At 48.5% G+C, this 15,661-nt stretch overlaps 1 protein-coding gene across 1 annotated transcript in view; it reads right to left on the bottom strand.

The window, feature by feature from the left end:
• Positions 1 to 15,264, bottom strand: part of LOC306975098 (uncharacterized protein) — a gene marked incomplete at both ends in the record, with an annotated part of 221,666 nt that extends 206,402 nt beyond the window's left edge. Inside the window, 2 exons of the mRNA XM_079572518.1 lie at positions 13,159 to 13,817; positions 15,200 to 15,264. Coding sequence (XP_079428644.1) covers positions 13,159 to 13,817; positions 15,200 to 15,264 — 724 coding nt within the window. The remainder of the gene's footprint in view (positions 1 to 13,158; positions 13,818 to 15,199) is intronic.
• Between the last annotated feature and the right edge of the window lie 397 nt (positions 15,265 to 15,661).

Genomic DNA, 15,661 nt, shown 5'->3' with positions numbered 1-15,661 from the left:
ACCGCCTATAGAGTGACGGCCCAACACGCCGCCCCAGCCTGTTAGGGAGGCGTCCGTGAACACCTCCACGTGGTGATCGACCTGGCCCAGTCGGACCCCCTCCTGGAGGCAATCTGGGGCTAGCCAAAATTCGACGTCGGCTCGTGCGGACGGTGCTATCTGCACCAGTCTTGAGAACCTCGCAGGGCGAAGTGAGAGCCGAGAGAACCACCGCTGAAGACTTCTCATGTGGAGGAGTCCCAGGCGTACCACCGGGAGTGCGGACGACATCATGCCCATCAAGGAGCGCACCTGGTTGGGTCGGACCAGTGGGCTCTCCAACACTGCCTGACCCAGCTGCGTGATCGCCGCCTGCCTTTCTGGTGAGAGGGAGGCAACCATCTGCCTGGAGTCCAAGAGTAACCCCAGATACAGCAGCTGCTGTGTCGGCCGCAACACACTCTTGGCCCGGTTGACGACAAAGCCAAGGCGGGAGATGTGTCTCAACACAATGGCTGTGTGAGCCTTGGCCTCCTGAAGGGACGAGGCAAGAAGTAGCCAATCGTCGATATAGGTCAGGATCCTGAGACCCTGACGCCTGAGCGGCTCCAACGCAGCTTCCACACATTTGGAGAAGGTGCGCGGGGCCAGGGAGTAGCCGAATGGGAGGCGGCAATACTCGTAGCATTTCCCCTGCATCGCAAACCGGAGAAACTTCCGGTGCTCCGGGGCTATGGGAATATGGAAGTAAGCGTCCGTTAAATCCACGGACGTCATCCAGTCCCCAGGCCTGATGCATCCCAACAGCTGTCGGACAGTGAGCATGCGGAAGGGCCTCTTCGCTATGCAGCCGTTGAGGACGCGCAGGTCCAAGATGGGCCGCACACCGCCAGTCCTCTTGGGAACCAGGAAATAGGGGGAGTAGAACCCCATACTCGCTCTGGACAGCTCCACTTCCACTACTGCACCGCGGCGTAGCAGGGAATCCACCTCCCCCAGGAGAGCTTCCGCATCTCTCGGGCTGCGCAAATTCGTGCTGAAAATGCCGCAGAAGGGTGGGGGTTTTTGTGAGAACTGCAGAGCATAACCCCTCCGAATCGTCCTGTCCAGCCAGGGCGCTGAGAGGAGTCCTGCTTCCCTCCAAACTTGATAAAACTCCGTCAGAGGGCGAACAATGAGCCCCGTTTGAGAGAGCTGTGATTCGGGCCCACCCACAGACCCCGCTCCCTGCAGTGGGTAGCAACGTGGGGGGCCCTCCCTGAAAGGGCCGCTGGGCCCCGGAGGGTGAGATCCCGGCACTTTGGAAGAGCTGAGAGTGCCTGCGCTTTTTCCCCGCGACCCCGAGCGGCGGAGATGGGGGGCGAGGGGCTACGCGCTTCCCGTGAGGGGAAGAGAGAGAGCACCCAGCGCGCTGTTGCGTAACGGAGGCCGCGCGCTCCCGTGGGGCGTGTCCCAGAGAAGGAGCGTGCGAGACCGGCTGCTGTGAAACTTTACACCGCTGCTTAGTCAAGGCCGCGCGCTCCCCTGGAGCGTGTCCCAGAGAGGGAGCGTGCGAGACCGGCTGCTGTGAAGCTTTACACCGCTGCTTCAGCGAGGCCTGACGCTCCACGGGATAATATGAAATAGGCCTACTAGACCGCTGATGCGCTGAGGCCCCGCGCCTTCGGGGAGCGTCTCCCCGAGGCGCGGGTTCATTGTGCTCCAAAGGAGAAGCATAAGCGCGAGAAGGAAAGTTGACCCGCCTCCGCGGAGCTGCGCTGGGGGGCCGCGAGACCGGAGCATCATCCCCAGCAGTTCCCGACCTAATACGCGTGGAAGCTGACTTGGGAAGAGCCCTGTAGCTGCGCTTATGCTGCAACTCACTCCGCTGCGAGGAAGCGGGCGGAGTGAAGCTTTTGACAATCGTGACATCCAAAGCGCCGCTGTCAAAAGGTGCTACACCATCCTCGGATCTAACAGTCAGCGACTGCTTATCCATGGCAGCGCGAGCCTTGTCAGCTAGCGGCGCTGATAACGCACCATCAATCCGGGAGACTCCGGCGCCAGGCTGAGTTCCCGGGGACAAGGCCATTTGTGCAGGGGAGACCAGGGGCGGATCCACCACGCCCGAGTCTGACTGCACAGACACATGGCGAACAGCATAGAGCGGGGAAGAGAGAGGGGAAGAAGTTTGCTCTTTATAGATGTAACGGGCCATACGGCCTTTATTGGTGAATTTAGCCCCCCCCTTTCCCCCTCTGGAGTTGGAGCCAGGACGATCACGGGAGAAGCGTCTCGGATCCTCACCACGCTGACGCTCGGGCCCGCGGGGGCGCTGAGTTGTCGGCCGAGCAGAGGACGTCGCAGAGCGGCGAGAGGAAGGTCCGGTCCTGCGTCCGTGGTCGTTTAGGCGGCGATAGGAAGGTTGCGCTTCCCGCTGCGGGCGGAGATGCGGACCCAGCTGGGCAGAGGCCTTGGTGGCGGACTCCAACCGCTCCACCAGAGCGTGGATATCCGGCCCGAAGAGCGAGGACGTGGAGAGCGGCAGGTTCAGGAGGCTACGCTTGTCCGCATCCTTGATGGTGGACAAGCATAGCCACAAATGGCGGCAGGCTACCTGGGCGGCGCACATGGATCGACCGCCGTCAATAGCCAGGGCCTGGGCCTTACGGAGGAAGGTGGCAGAGGTGTCCTGGGCCTCCTCGATGTCCTGCGGGCTGAGCTGCTCACGCCCGCGCACCATCTTGTCCAGAGATGCGGCGAGGAGAGTCATGTTGTTTGCGAGCGCGACCACTTGAGCCGCGTTGGCATAGCAACGGTTTAGCATAGTCATCGTCAATTTATCCCGCTCAGAGGGAAAGGATGACTTCCCACCGGCCCAGGGGGAGGAAGACGGCAACAGGGACATCCTGATGCCGTCTTCAATGACCGGGACGCCAGAGAACTCGCCCCAGTTCTCCATCGCGGCGTATGGGCCATATGCTGCTGCTGGACGCCTAGCGTTGAGGGGACTGTCCCATTCACGCCTGGCTTTATCCATGAGAGGACCCATCTGCGGGGCCACCATGGGTCGGGACCTAGGACGAGACTCCACTAGTCCCTGTAGGTAGTCCGCCACTGGAGCTGCAGGCTGCGGAGGGAGCTGGACCTCCATTCGAGCAGCGGCGGCGGCGAGGAGGTGAGGGACATGGTCAAGGGGATAACGGCCATGTGGAAGGTCATCTTCGAGGACGGAAGAGACATCTTCGTCCTCAAAGACGGCGTGGTCATCCTCCTCATGGTAACTACCCGAACCCCTCGGAGGAAGCGGGGGTGGGTGGTTAGACCCTGACGGACCCGGCTCGGTTTCCGCCAAGACCTGCTCGCGGCGCACCGAGGGGCCAGGCCCTATGAAGCCCTGGCGACGCTCGAGCTCCTCCCTGGGGAGCTCAAGACACGCCGGACAAGAGCCATCCTCTGCGAAATGGCGGGGGCCAAGGCAGAGGAAGCAGAGGCGATGCCCGTCCTGGGGGAACATAACGGCCGGGCAGGAGCCGCAGATCCGCTCGACACCGGAGGGCGTCGACATTTTCGAGCGGAGATCTACAGCGATGAATCCAGAATCCAGAATAGAAAAGTAGTACTTAAGGGAATCTTCTCGAGGCTTTAGAGCTGAGAGAAAAGGGAGACGAGCATTTGGAGAATGCCCCTTTTATAGGGGTGCGGGGTGTGTGGTTCCCCTTAGGTGATTGGAGCGGACAGATCATTGATCTTCTCAGGGCGGGAAGCGGAGCTCCCGAGATTATGCATCAGCGAAGCACCTAAAGGGCTGAAGCATACATGACACAGAAGCAACAGCAGCGAATGAGACGCTAATGCTACATTAAACATGTTCAATAAGATCAATGACAGAAGCTGCATCACCTGCATTTCTCCACTAGAGGCCGCCATTGTGATTCTGTCTGTCTGTCTGTCTGTCTGTCTGTCTGTCTGTCTGTCTGTCTGTCTGTCTGTCTGTCTGGGTGTGTGTGTGCGTGCGTGCGTGCGGATGGATGGATGGGTATGGGTGTGTGTGTGTGTGTGTGTGTGTGTGTGTGTGTGTGTGTGTGTGTGTGTGTGTGTGTGTGTGTGTGTGTGTGTGTGTGTGCGTGCGTGCGTGCGGATGGATGGATGGATGCTTTACTAATCCCTGCAAGTGGAAGTTGTCCATCAGTAACAACTAGCAGATAAAAGACAACACATAGAAATTATAATAATATGCCGCTGCTGCTGTTCCTCCAGGAGTCTGCCTGCTCAGGTGAGGAGGATCTGCTCAGGTGAGGGGGATCTGCTCAGGTGAGGGGGATCTGCTCAGGGGAGGAGGATCTGCTCAGGTGAGGAGGATCTGCTCAGGTGAGGGGGATCTGCTCAGGTGAGGAGGATCTGCTCAGGTGAGGAGGATCTGCTCAGGTGAGGAGGATCTGCTCAGGTGAGGAGGATCTGCTCAGGTGAGGTGAATCTGCTCAGGTGAGGGGGATCTGCTCAGGTGAGGTGGATCTGCTCAGGTGAGGAGGATCTGCTCAGGTGAGGTGAATCTGCTCAGGTGAGGGGGATCTGCTCAGGTGAGGTGGATCTGCTCAGGTGAGGAGGATCTGCTCAGGTGAGGAGGATCTGCTCAGGTGAGGTGAATCTGCTCAGGTGAGGGGGATCTGCTCAGGTGAGGTGGATCTGCTCAGGTGAGGAGGATCTGCTCAGGTGAGGTGGATCAGCTCAGGTGAGGGGGATCTGCTCAGGTGAGGGGGATCAGCTCAGGTGAGGGGGATCTGCTCAGGTGAGGTGGATCTGCTCAGGTGAGGGGGATCTGCACAAAGACCTCAAGTCAAGACGTGTTTTACAATGATGAATAGAGTGGACTTTCTTCTTGTAGCTCCCGCGCTCAGACAGTGATTTAAAAACTGGCTATCAGCAGTTAACTGTTATTCCACACTGAGATCTGTTCTAGCTTAGACGAGTTGATACGTACCTGGTCTGGTCTTTGAGAGGCCAAATGCTAACAACATCTTTGGTCTTTTTGCATGACTGAAGGCACACAAAGACCAAACAGGTACACATCAACTCGTCTAAGCTCAGATGAGACTATTCCTTTAAGGTCAAGACAAAACAAATACATCATATATGTCTCTTTATTTACTTTATTGGCTCAATTCTACATTTGACGAAAAAGTAAAAAACAAAAACATCAGTTCATTTGGTTCAGTCAAAACGTTTTATGATCAAAATATGAAGTGTTAAAATCTGTGTGAGGAAATGACGACAGTTTTTCGATTCAGCAATAGTTTCCATCCATTGAAGGCCAGAGAATGTGGCGACATCCTGTTAAAAGATTAGCCAAAGGACAGCTAGCAAGTACGTTCTTCACGCTTTACACTTTAATCACTTAACTCCCACCTGAACCGAGCACGTTTTCTCCAGTTTGGCTTTACCCCAATCCAAAAGCTTCTGGAAAAAAGCTGTGAAAATAGCGACAGAACTGAGACGAAAACAATGATGGAAATGTGGCAAAAAAGTGAGAAAACTTTGACAAAAAAACTGACAAAAAATGGACAAAAATGTGACAAAAAAATAATGAAAATGTCACAAAAAATGGACAAAAAAGGACTAACAAATGACAGAAAATGACCAAAAAATGACGAAAAAAGTATGAAAAAGTGGCAAAAATGTCACAATAAAGGACAAAAAATGAACAAAAAATGTACAAAAAATTGACCAAAAAAAATTATGAAAAAGTGGCAAAAAATGGACGAAAAAAGACAAAAAAAAGACCAAAAATGACAAAAAAAATTGACAAGAAATGATGAAAAAATGATGAACATGTGACAAAAAGTGACAAAATTTTTACTATTTGACAAAAAAATTACAATAAAGTTACAAAAATGAGTTGAACCCCCCCCCAAAAAATGATGGAAAAAGAATCTGATGACGTGAGGAAAAAGATCCATTTAGATGAGTTTTGTAGGTCTTAGCTTTCAAATGAGGCGTTACACTGGCCTACAGGATTTGGGTAAAGCTGAACTGGAGAAAATGTTCTCGGTTCAGGCGGGAGTTAAGATGTTAAACTTTGTGGGAGTGTGGAAGTGATTTGTACAAGGCTCTGTGTCCTGTTCCAGTAAAATGTGCAAACTAAGGCCGGCTAAGGCGAGGAGGTGGAGTTTATTTAGTTTGTCCACGGCGATATGTAAAAGCAAAGCCCGGCCCTGTGTGCTTCAGACAGTGCAGGAACGTCCAAGTAACTCATGTGAGAAGTCCAGACCCTTCGGAACGTTCCGCCGTCAGATCCAGGCCTGAGTGAGTCTTCATGTGCGCGTCCAGATAACGCTTCAGGACAAACGTCTTTGCGCAGACGGAGCAGCTGAAAGGCCGCTCTTCCGTGTGGATCATGGAGTGTTTGAAAAGTCTGCCCTTGTCGACGAACCCTTTACCGCAGACGGAGCAGCTGAAAGGCCGCTCTTCCGTGTGGATCATGGAATGTTTGAAAAGTCTCCCCTTGTCGACGAACGCTTTACCGCAGACGGAGCAGCTGAAAGGCTTCACCCCCGTGTGGCTTTGTCGATGCGCATCCAGGTGAGGCTTTTGAGTGAATGTTTTGTCACACACCGAACAGCTGAATGGCCGCACGCCTGTATGGGTTCTCAAATGGGTGTTCAGCGCACCTTTTTGTTTGAACGTCTTTGAACAGAAGGAGCAGCTGTACGGTCTCTCGCCCGTGTGGACTCGGCTGTGCACTTGTAGTTTGTGGTTGCTCTCGAATTTCTTCTTACAAACGGGGCACTGGTACTTCCTCTCCTCTTGAACGCCTGCGTGTTTCCGTACGTGCTTCCTGAAGGTGGAGGGATCTGAAAAGTCTTTGTTGCAGATTGAGCAGCAGAACGGCCTCTCTCCCGTGTGGGATCTCGTGTGGAGGATCAGAGACTCCTTATGGGGGAATGTTTTCGTGCAGAGCGAGCAGTTGTACGGCGTCCTGCCTGTGTGAACGGTCATGTGTTTCTGTAAATTAAACTTATTGCTGTATGTCTTTTGACAGAAGGGGCACTGGGGCCTCTTCCCCTCAGCTCCTTCGGCTCCTGACACGTCCTCATCGTGGACGGAGGCGCTGGTGTCTCGTGCAGACTTGTATCTTCTGTGTCTGGTCTGGACTTGGTTGTAGTTTTCTCCGTCAGCCTCCGTCTCCGTCTGTTTGGCCAAACACTCGAATGGAGGTTCCCAGTCGTCGTCGTCGTTGTCGGTGTCAGACGAGTGCTCAGTGTGTCCCTCAGTCTCTGAGGGGAAATGTGGCTCTGAGCCGACGTCCTCTCTCTGCGTTTCCTCTCGGTGCTCAGTTTGTCCTTGTTCCAGCAGTGAGGACTCTTCGCTCTTCACACAGACAGCGCTGGACTCTGGGACAAACCTGAAAAATGATTATAAACAAATTAGTGGTGGGACTAACATTAGCATCGAGGACGTCTCTGTGTTTGAGGCTAACGCTAACATTAGCATCGAGGACGTCTCTGTGTTAGAGGCTAATGCTAACATTAGCATCGAGGACGTCTCTGTGTTAGAGGCTAATGCAAACATTAGCATCAAGGATGTCTCTGTGTTTGAGGCTAACGCTAACATTAGCATCGAGGACGTCTCTGTGTTTGAGGCTAACATTAGCATCGAGGATGTCTCTGTGTTTGAGGCTAACGCTAACATTAGCATCGAGGACGTCTCTGTGTTAGAGGCTAATGCTAACATTACATCGAGGACGTCTCTGTGTTAGAGGCTAATGCTAACATTAGCATCGAGGACGTCTCTGTGTTAGAGGCTAATGCTAACATTAGCATCGAGGACGTCTCTGTGTTTGTCCAACATATTATACATTGAGATGGTATTTTAGACTTGAGTAACTACGGTGGAAGGAGAACTCTTTTTAACACAACCTGCTTTCAACACTTGTATTATTTAAAGAGCTGGAGCCTACACTGGCAGCTGCTCTTCCTCCTGTTTGATGCTCTGCTCCTCTTCCTCCTCTTTAATCTGAGTCTCTGGGATTTCCTGCTTCAGATCGAGGCCAGGACTCAGCGAGGGCGTCTGGACACCTGCAGGAGATGAAGACACAATAGAAGAGACTTTAGAGGCGAGATTAAAGAAAAGGTCTGGCGTGTGTGTTGACGTGCGTGTTAGCGTGTGTTAAAGGAATAGGCCACCGTTTTTACATACTGAGATATGTTCTTACCTTACCTTAGCCGAGTTAATATATCCCCGTCTGGTCTTTGTCCGTGCGCTCTGCCAGGCAAACGGAGCACATACGCAGCCTCTCCCACATGTCACATAGCTCCAAAAAAGCTCACGATAGAAGCTACCAAGCTCTTCCACGTGTTCCATATTTAAATAAAGTTACGTGAAGTGTTTTCATGCGAAGTATATTTACACAGAAATGTAACATGTCGATTTTATAAGCAGATAAAAAGGGGTGCTATATTGTGAGGCGTAATGATACGAGGAGCACAACGTCTGCGCAGTAACTCCTAAAGAGGAGTTACTGCGCATGTGCGCGTCCACTTCCGTTAATAACCTTTAGGAGTTACTGCGCGGACGTTTTACTCCTCGTATCATTACGCCTCACAATATAGCACCCCTTTTTATCTGCTTATAAAATCGACATGTTACATTTCTGTGTAAATATACTTCGCATGAAAACACTTCACGTAACTTTATTTAAATAGGGAACACGTTTTTGGAGCTATATGACATGTGGGAGAGGCTGCGTATGTGTGACAGAGCGCACGGACAAAGACCAGACGGGTATATATTAACACGTCTAAGGTTAGGCAAGAACATATCTTAGTATGTAAAAACGGTGGCCTATTCCTTTAACATGTGTGTTAGCGCGTGCGTGTTAGCTTGTGTGTTAGCGTGTTAGCTCTTTAACCCACCAGCACAACTACAAACTACAAACACAACAGAACCAGAGTCCGGTCAGAGAGAGACTCACCCTCTGTGGGCAGCCGGACTCTGTGCAGCAGGACTATGGGGTTCCGGAGCCGCCGTTTCCTCTGCTCCTCCTCTTTAGAGCCACACAGATCCTCCCCAGACCCCCCTGTCGTTCTTTCAAACAGTGAAGAGCGTGAAGGTTCTTCTCCTGTGTGTGTTTTTGAATGTGCTTCGAGGGAGGAAGAATCTGCAAACGTCACCGTGTGAGTCCTCGCGTGAACCTCAAGAGCACACGTCTCCTTAAACCTCTTCTTACAGACCGGACAGCTGTGAGGTTTCTCTTCGTGAGCCTCCAGGTGTCTTCTCAGCTTTGCCTTCCAGGTGAACGTCTCCTGGCAGATTGTGCAGCTGAATGGTTTTGCCCCTGTGTGTAACCTTTCGTGATTCCCGAGACTGGCTTTAAAGGCAAACGTTTTCATGCAGATGGAACAGCTGTATGGTCTCTCTCCTGTGTGCGACCTCTGATGATTCCTGAGATTGACGGCGTAGATGAAGGTTTTCTCGCAGAGTGAACAGCTGTAAGGTCTCTCTCCCGTGTGCGACCGTTCATGACTCACAAGAGTGGCTCGAAAGGTAAACGCTCTATCGCAGGTCGAGCAGCTGAAAGGTCTATCTCCTCTGTGCGTTTTTAAATGTGTCCTGAGGGAACCACGACACGCGAACGCCTTCCTGCAGAGCGTACAGCTGAAAGGTCTCTCGCCCGTGTGTGTCCTCATGTGTTGCTGCAGCATAGCTTTCGCCGCATACGCCTTCGGGCACAGTGAGCAGCTGTAAGGTCTCTCTTTAGTGTGCGTCAGCCGATGAGTTCGCAGGCTCGACTTCCGGCCGAATGCTTTGCTGCAGACTGAGCAGCTGAATGGCCTTTCGCCTGTGTGCACCGTCATGTGTGCGTCCAGGCAGTGCAGCTGGGAATATGTTTTCCCGCAGACGGAGCAGCAGAATTTTCGTTCTGCATTGTGTCTCTTGACGTGTATATTCAGGCAGCCCTTAGTGGCAAACGCCTTTGTACAGAGCGAACAGCTGAAAGGTCTCTCGCCCGTGTGTTTGCTCATGTGTATAACAAAGCTTTTCCTGCTGATAAATGTGTCCTTACAAACCGTACAGCTGAAGGATCTTTCACCTGTATGTAGTTTCATATGGGAATAAAGCACCGAACTTTGGCTGAACGCTTTAGGACACTCTGTACAGCTGTAAGGTTTCTCCCCTGTATGTGTCCTCTCGTGTATTTGTAAAGTCTGCTTAGTCAGAAATTCCTTTGGACAAAACGAGCAGCTGTAAGGTCTCTCCCCTGTATGCGTCTTCTCATGTACTCGTAAATTGTGTTTATTCACATATTTCCTGTGACAAACTGAGCACTTGAACCTCTTCTTCTCAGCTCGTTCAGCTCCTGACTCATCCTCATCGTGGACAGAGGCGCTGGTCTCTGGTCCAGACTTGGATCTGGGGCATGTGGCTGAGTTTCCTTCAGCTGTTTCCATCTGTGCAGCTGGTTTTTCAACGGTTCCTTGTCTCACCCCCTCATGCATTCTCACATGTATTTTTAAAAATGTCTCAGTTAAATATCTCTTCTTACAGACTGAGCACTGATGCTTCTTCTGAGCTCCGTCATCGGCTCCTGACACGTCTCCCTTGTTATCAGCGATACCCGTCTCTGGGCCAGGCTTCTGTTTGAGGGACGGATCTGACGCTGACTCCGCCCCCGAGTGTAACTGTGGCTTGGAGCTGATGCGCTCTGTCTGTGTTGGTGCTTGGTGCTCTGTTTGCCTTTGTTGAAGCTGGGAGGACTCTTGACTCGTCACAAAAACAGCACTGGACCCTGGGGCAAATCTGAAAGAGGACGAGATGTTTATTTAAGAATTTAGTAGAAAAACTTTGCACATCATTTACTTAAGGCAGGTGCACAGGAGATACCAGCACACACATATATACACACTTATACCATGGTCTGGGTAAATACTGGATTCTGATTGGCTGGTGCATTACTTTCGTATAACCGCACACGTAGTCCGGTAGTTAAATCACTGGGATATCACTCCGCTGTGGCGTCGCCATAGCAACGCATGACACAGCTGAATCAGATAAACGCGTAATTAGTGACTGACAGGATCGTATGAGATGGATTTTGTGTTAATTTCAATGTTTTTGGCCAAAACAAAACGTTTGATAAATGTTTGTAGAGGAGAGTGAGCAGCTAGGTTAGCTACTGTTAATAACATACGAGCTTTACATTTCTATTGAAAACGGTTAAGGCTATTCATCATTTTCAGGCGTACATAAAATGATCCTGCATTTAAGCATATTTGTCTGGATTAGTAAAGTCAAACATAAAAGTTTCAGTTGGGGGGGCCCAGGTGTGAGCGACTCCACCGCAGCTGTTTCCATAAACAGTTGAGCTGGTTGAGTTAGCTAGCTTTAGCTTCAGGTTAAACAGCGTAAAAGTGAAATAACTCCTGCCCACGAGTGCCGCATATCGGTGTTTACTTCCACGGAAAAGTGCCGGGTTAGTCCTGTTGTGTTGTGATTCTGTGCTGATGTTGTGTCGTTGAGCCTGACTGAGATCCTCGTAATAGCTGCGGAGAATGACTCGCTCACTCCACTGAGCGTTGTGGTGTTCTTGACTCTGTGTCGTGCATTATAACCGTCTAATGCACGACTCCGAGTCGTTTAATCCTTACATATATTAATAAAAATAATATTTTCTGAAATACAGCTTTTGAACAACTGGCGTAAACCTACCTCAGCACCGGGAGAACGTGGAAACCCCACAAGGAAAGGCCCCATGGAGTTTGGGAATAGAACCCGGGAACTTGTTGTTGTTGTTGTGAGGCGAAAGCGCTAACCTCTGTGTCACCCTGCTGCTGACATCTAAAGAAAAAACAAGGTGTTTGGTGAAAAGTTTTAATAAAAAAATATGATGAAATGGCTCCCAATATTTTATAAGAACCATGCAGCTGATATTGTATTTAATTTTAAATTCTCAAGCCAATTAAAATAAAGGGAGGGTGTCGACAGGGCTGCCCTCTTTCTCCACAACTGTTTTCTTTTTACAACATTACACATCATGTGATACTTGATTTATTTGAAGTTGAAGATCGTACGACTGTGGAGCCTCCACTGGCGGCTGTTTGACACTCTGTTCCTTTGGCTCCCCTTTAATCTGCGGAGTCTCTGGGGTCTCCTGCTTCAGGCCGGGGCCAGGACTCAGCGAGGACGACTGGACACCTGCAGGACACAAGGGAAAAATGCAAGTTTAGTAACGTTCATCGTGTCTACTTGTGTTACTAGCATAACTTTCAGACACTAGGATTAGAGATGTTGAAATCTTTACCTTTACATGTTTCAGCCGTCATCAGAAGGCCTAGATATATAGATATATAGATACTATACTAGGGCTGGGCGATATGGCCAAAAAATGCAAGTTTGGACGATTAAGATTTTAATTGATTTTATTTTACCAAATGCATTCTCTCCTCTTTGCCACTGTCGTCACTTTTTATTTCCCTTATGTGTTTTTGTCACTTACTGTGCTTTGTCACTTTATTACTTTTTTGCTGCTCTTTTGCTGCTCTTTTGTCACTTTTTTGTTGGATTTTTTGTCTTTTTCTTTGTAGCTGGATTTTAGTCATTTTTTTTGCTGTTTTTTTTTGTCATTTTTTAGCTGGATTTTAGTCATTTTTTGCTGTTTTTTTGGTCCATTTTTTTGCTGCATTTTTGTCATTTTTTGCTGGATTTTTGTCATTTTAGTCATTTTTTGCATTTTTTTTTTGTCTTTTTTTTGCTGGATTTTAGTCATTTTTGTTGGATTTTTTGTCTTTTTTCTGCTGGATTTTTATCATTTTTCTGCTGGATTTTTGTCTATTTTTTGCTGGATTTTAGTCATTTTTTGCTGTTTTTTGGTCTTTTTTTCTTTCTGGATTTTTTTCATTTTTCTGCAGGATTTTTGTCATTTTTAGCAGGATTTTTGTCGTTTTTTTTGCAGGATTTTTGTCTTTTTTTGCTGTTTTTTTGTCTTTTTTGTTGCTCTTTTGTCACTTTTTTGTTGAGTTTTTGTCGCTTTTTTTGGTCACTTTTAAGCATTTTTTGTTGTGTTTACATCCTCATTTTCTTCTCCTTTTTTGTTGCCGTTTTGTAGAAGCTTTTAGATTTGGAGAATTTGGAGAAAACATGTTCAGGTGGGAGTTAAGCGGTTAAAAGGTCTCCATGCAAATAAAGAATAACCCAGAGACTCACCCTGTTGGTGCAGCCGGACTGTGGGGCTCAGAGCCGAGTCCAGGAGCTGCTGTTTCCTCTGGTTCTCCTCTTTGGACCCACACAGATCCTCCTCAGACTCCGCTGTCGTCCTTTCACCTGGCGAAGAGCGCGAACAGCTGGAAGTGTCTTTCCCTGCGTGTGTTTTCACGTGCAGATGCAGATGCGCCTTTTGGGTAAAGCTTTTCGTACAAAGTGAGCAGCTGTAAGGCCTCTCCCCTGTGTGTATTCGAATATGTTTACTGAGATTAGCCCGATTAGAAAATGATTTTGAACAGACTGTGCACCTGTAAGGTCTCTCTCCAGTGTGAACTCTCATGTGTGATCGCAAATAATATGCTTTAAATGTCTTTTCACAAACCGGGCACTTCTGCATATTCCCTTCTGTTCTTTCAGTGACGCTTCCTTTCACGTGCTCTCGGAGAACAGCCTTCAGGGTAAATGACTTGTGTTTGGGGGACAGAGGTGACTCGCTGAAGGGACGACTGTCTTCATCGGCAGTGTCAGTGTCAGAGTGTTCAGTCTGTGCCTTAGTCTCAGAGCTCAAGTCCTCTTCCCGCGTTTCCTCTCGGTGCTCAGTTTGTTGGAGCAGCGAGGGCTCTTCCTTTTTAACACAATCGGTGATATACTCTGGGATGGGCCTGGAAGATGATTAAAAACATAGACTTAAAAGTGTAATGTGAGTGTTTGTCAGTGAAATGTTTAAAGAGGTGGAGCCTACACTGGCAGCTGCTCCTCCTCCCGCTTGACGCTCTGTTCCTCTTCCTCCTGTTTGACGCCCTGCTCCTCTGGCTCCTCTTTAATCTGTGGAGTCTCTGTGACTTCCTGCTTCAGACCGAGGCCTGGTCTCAGCGAGGGCGTCTGGACACCTGTGGGAAACAAAGTGGAGCTGTTTACTTGTCCGTAAACTTCCAGAAACAACGTTCAGTGCTGAATCCACATTAAAACAATCTGATTCACTTCCACGATAACTGCATCATGTCGACCAAGGAAGAGTCCCAAAAGAACCATGTGCTGCTGCGTTGGTTTTAGTCGCAGTAAAGACAAATTTGTTCAGGAATTTTTTGGGATTTATTATGGAAGAGCTTTTGAAAACATTCACACCAGTGGCTCATAATACTTAATTGTGTATTTATTTTTTACTTTATTTTTCACATAATGGTGAAAGCACAAAAATAGAAGATAACGCAGGCTGAAGGTTCAATAGGTTTTTAATTACAACAAAAGCTGTGAAAATAGCAACAAAACTGAGACGAAAACAATGATGAAAATGTGACAAAAAAGTGAGAAAACATTGACAAAAAAGTGACGAAAAATTGATGAAAAAGTGGCAAAAATGTCACAAAAATGTCACAAGAAATTGACAAAAAATAACAAAAAAAATGACAAGAAATTGACAAAAAATAACAAAAAAAATGACAAGAATGTGACAAAAATGTGACCAAAAAATGACAAAAATGTGACGAAAAATGACAAAAATTTGACCAAAAAAATGACTAAAAAATTACAAAAATGTGATAAAAAATTGACAAACAAATTACAAAAATGTGACAAAAAATGACAAAAAAATTACAAATAAAGTTACAAAAATGAGTTGAATACCCAACAAAAAAATGATGGAAAGAAATCTGATGACGTGAGGAAAAAGATCCTCTCGGTTCAGGCGGGAGTTAAGAGGTTAAACAAAACTAGACTGGTGTTTAGGTTCTTCTGGAATTGAAGAAAGAAAAGCAGGGAAAGCAAAAACAACAATGTCTTTACTCTGCAATTGTTCAACAGAAAAAAAGTGTCATTGTCTTTAAACTTAAATAAAAAGAGCAGACGGACTCACCCGCTCTGATCCGCAGGTCCATCGGGCTCAGAGCCGAGTCCTGGTTCTCCACTTTAGAGCCACACAGTTCCTCTTCAGACTCCGCTGTCGTCCTTTCAAACCGCGAAGAGGCCGAACAGCTGGAAAGTTGTTCTTCTGTGTGTGTTTTTAAATGTTCTTTGAGGGAAGAAGCGTCAGTGAAATCCATCTCACAGATCGAACAGTTGGTTCCTCCTTATTTCTTGCTTCAGACCGAGACCAGGACTCAGCGAGGGCATCTGGACCTGCAGGAGACAACGCCAGCTCTTATTATTTGCCCACCCACAAGCTTACAGCTGATACGCCAGTTTAATGCGGCTGAAGTCAGGGCCAAACTGGTCTGTCCAGGTATAAGTTTGGCTGTGGCTAAACTGTGATTAATGTGACATGCTGGCCATTAAACAACAATACTGAGGCCTTTCACAATAATGACTATTTCGAAAATAAAAACTACGTTTGCGGAGGTTAAAGAGGGGGTATTATGCTTTTTTCAGTCACATAGCACAGTCTATATCACACTACAATGATGACAAACCTTCTGTTGGTCTGTAAATGCAGTAAATTAGAATAACTGCCTTGTACAAAATGTCTCTCTCAAAATGTCTGTAGTGAATGTCTTGAAATAGGCCTCTGTCT

Source organism: Gobius niger (assembly GCF_951799975.1).
Source record: "Gobius niger genome assembly, chromosome: 15".
In the NCBI taxonomy this organism is placed as follows: Eukaryota; Metazoa; Chordata; class Actinopteri; order Gobiiformes; family Gobiidae; genus Gobius; species Gobius niger.
The sequence above is the reverse complement of the archived record's forward strand: the minus strand, read 5'-3'. Positions and strand labels throughout refer to the sequence as shown.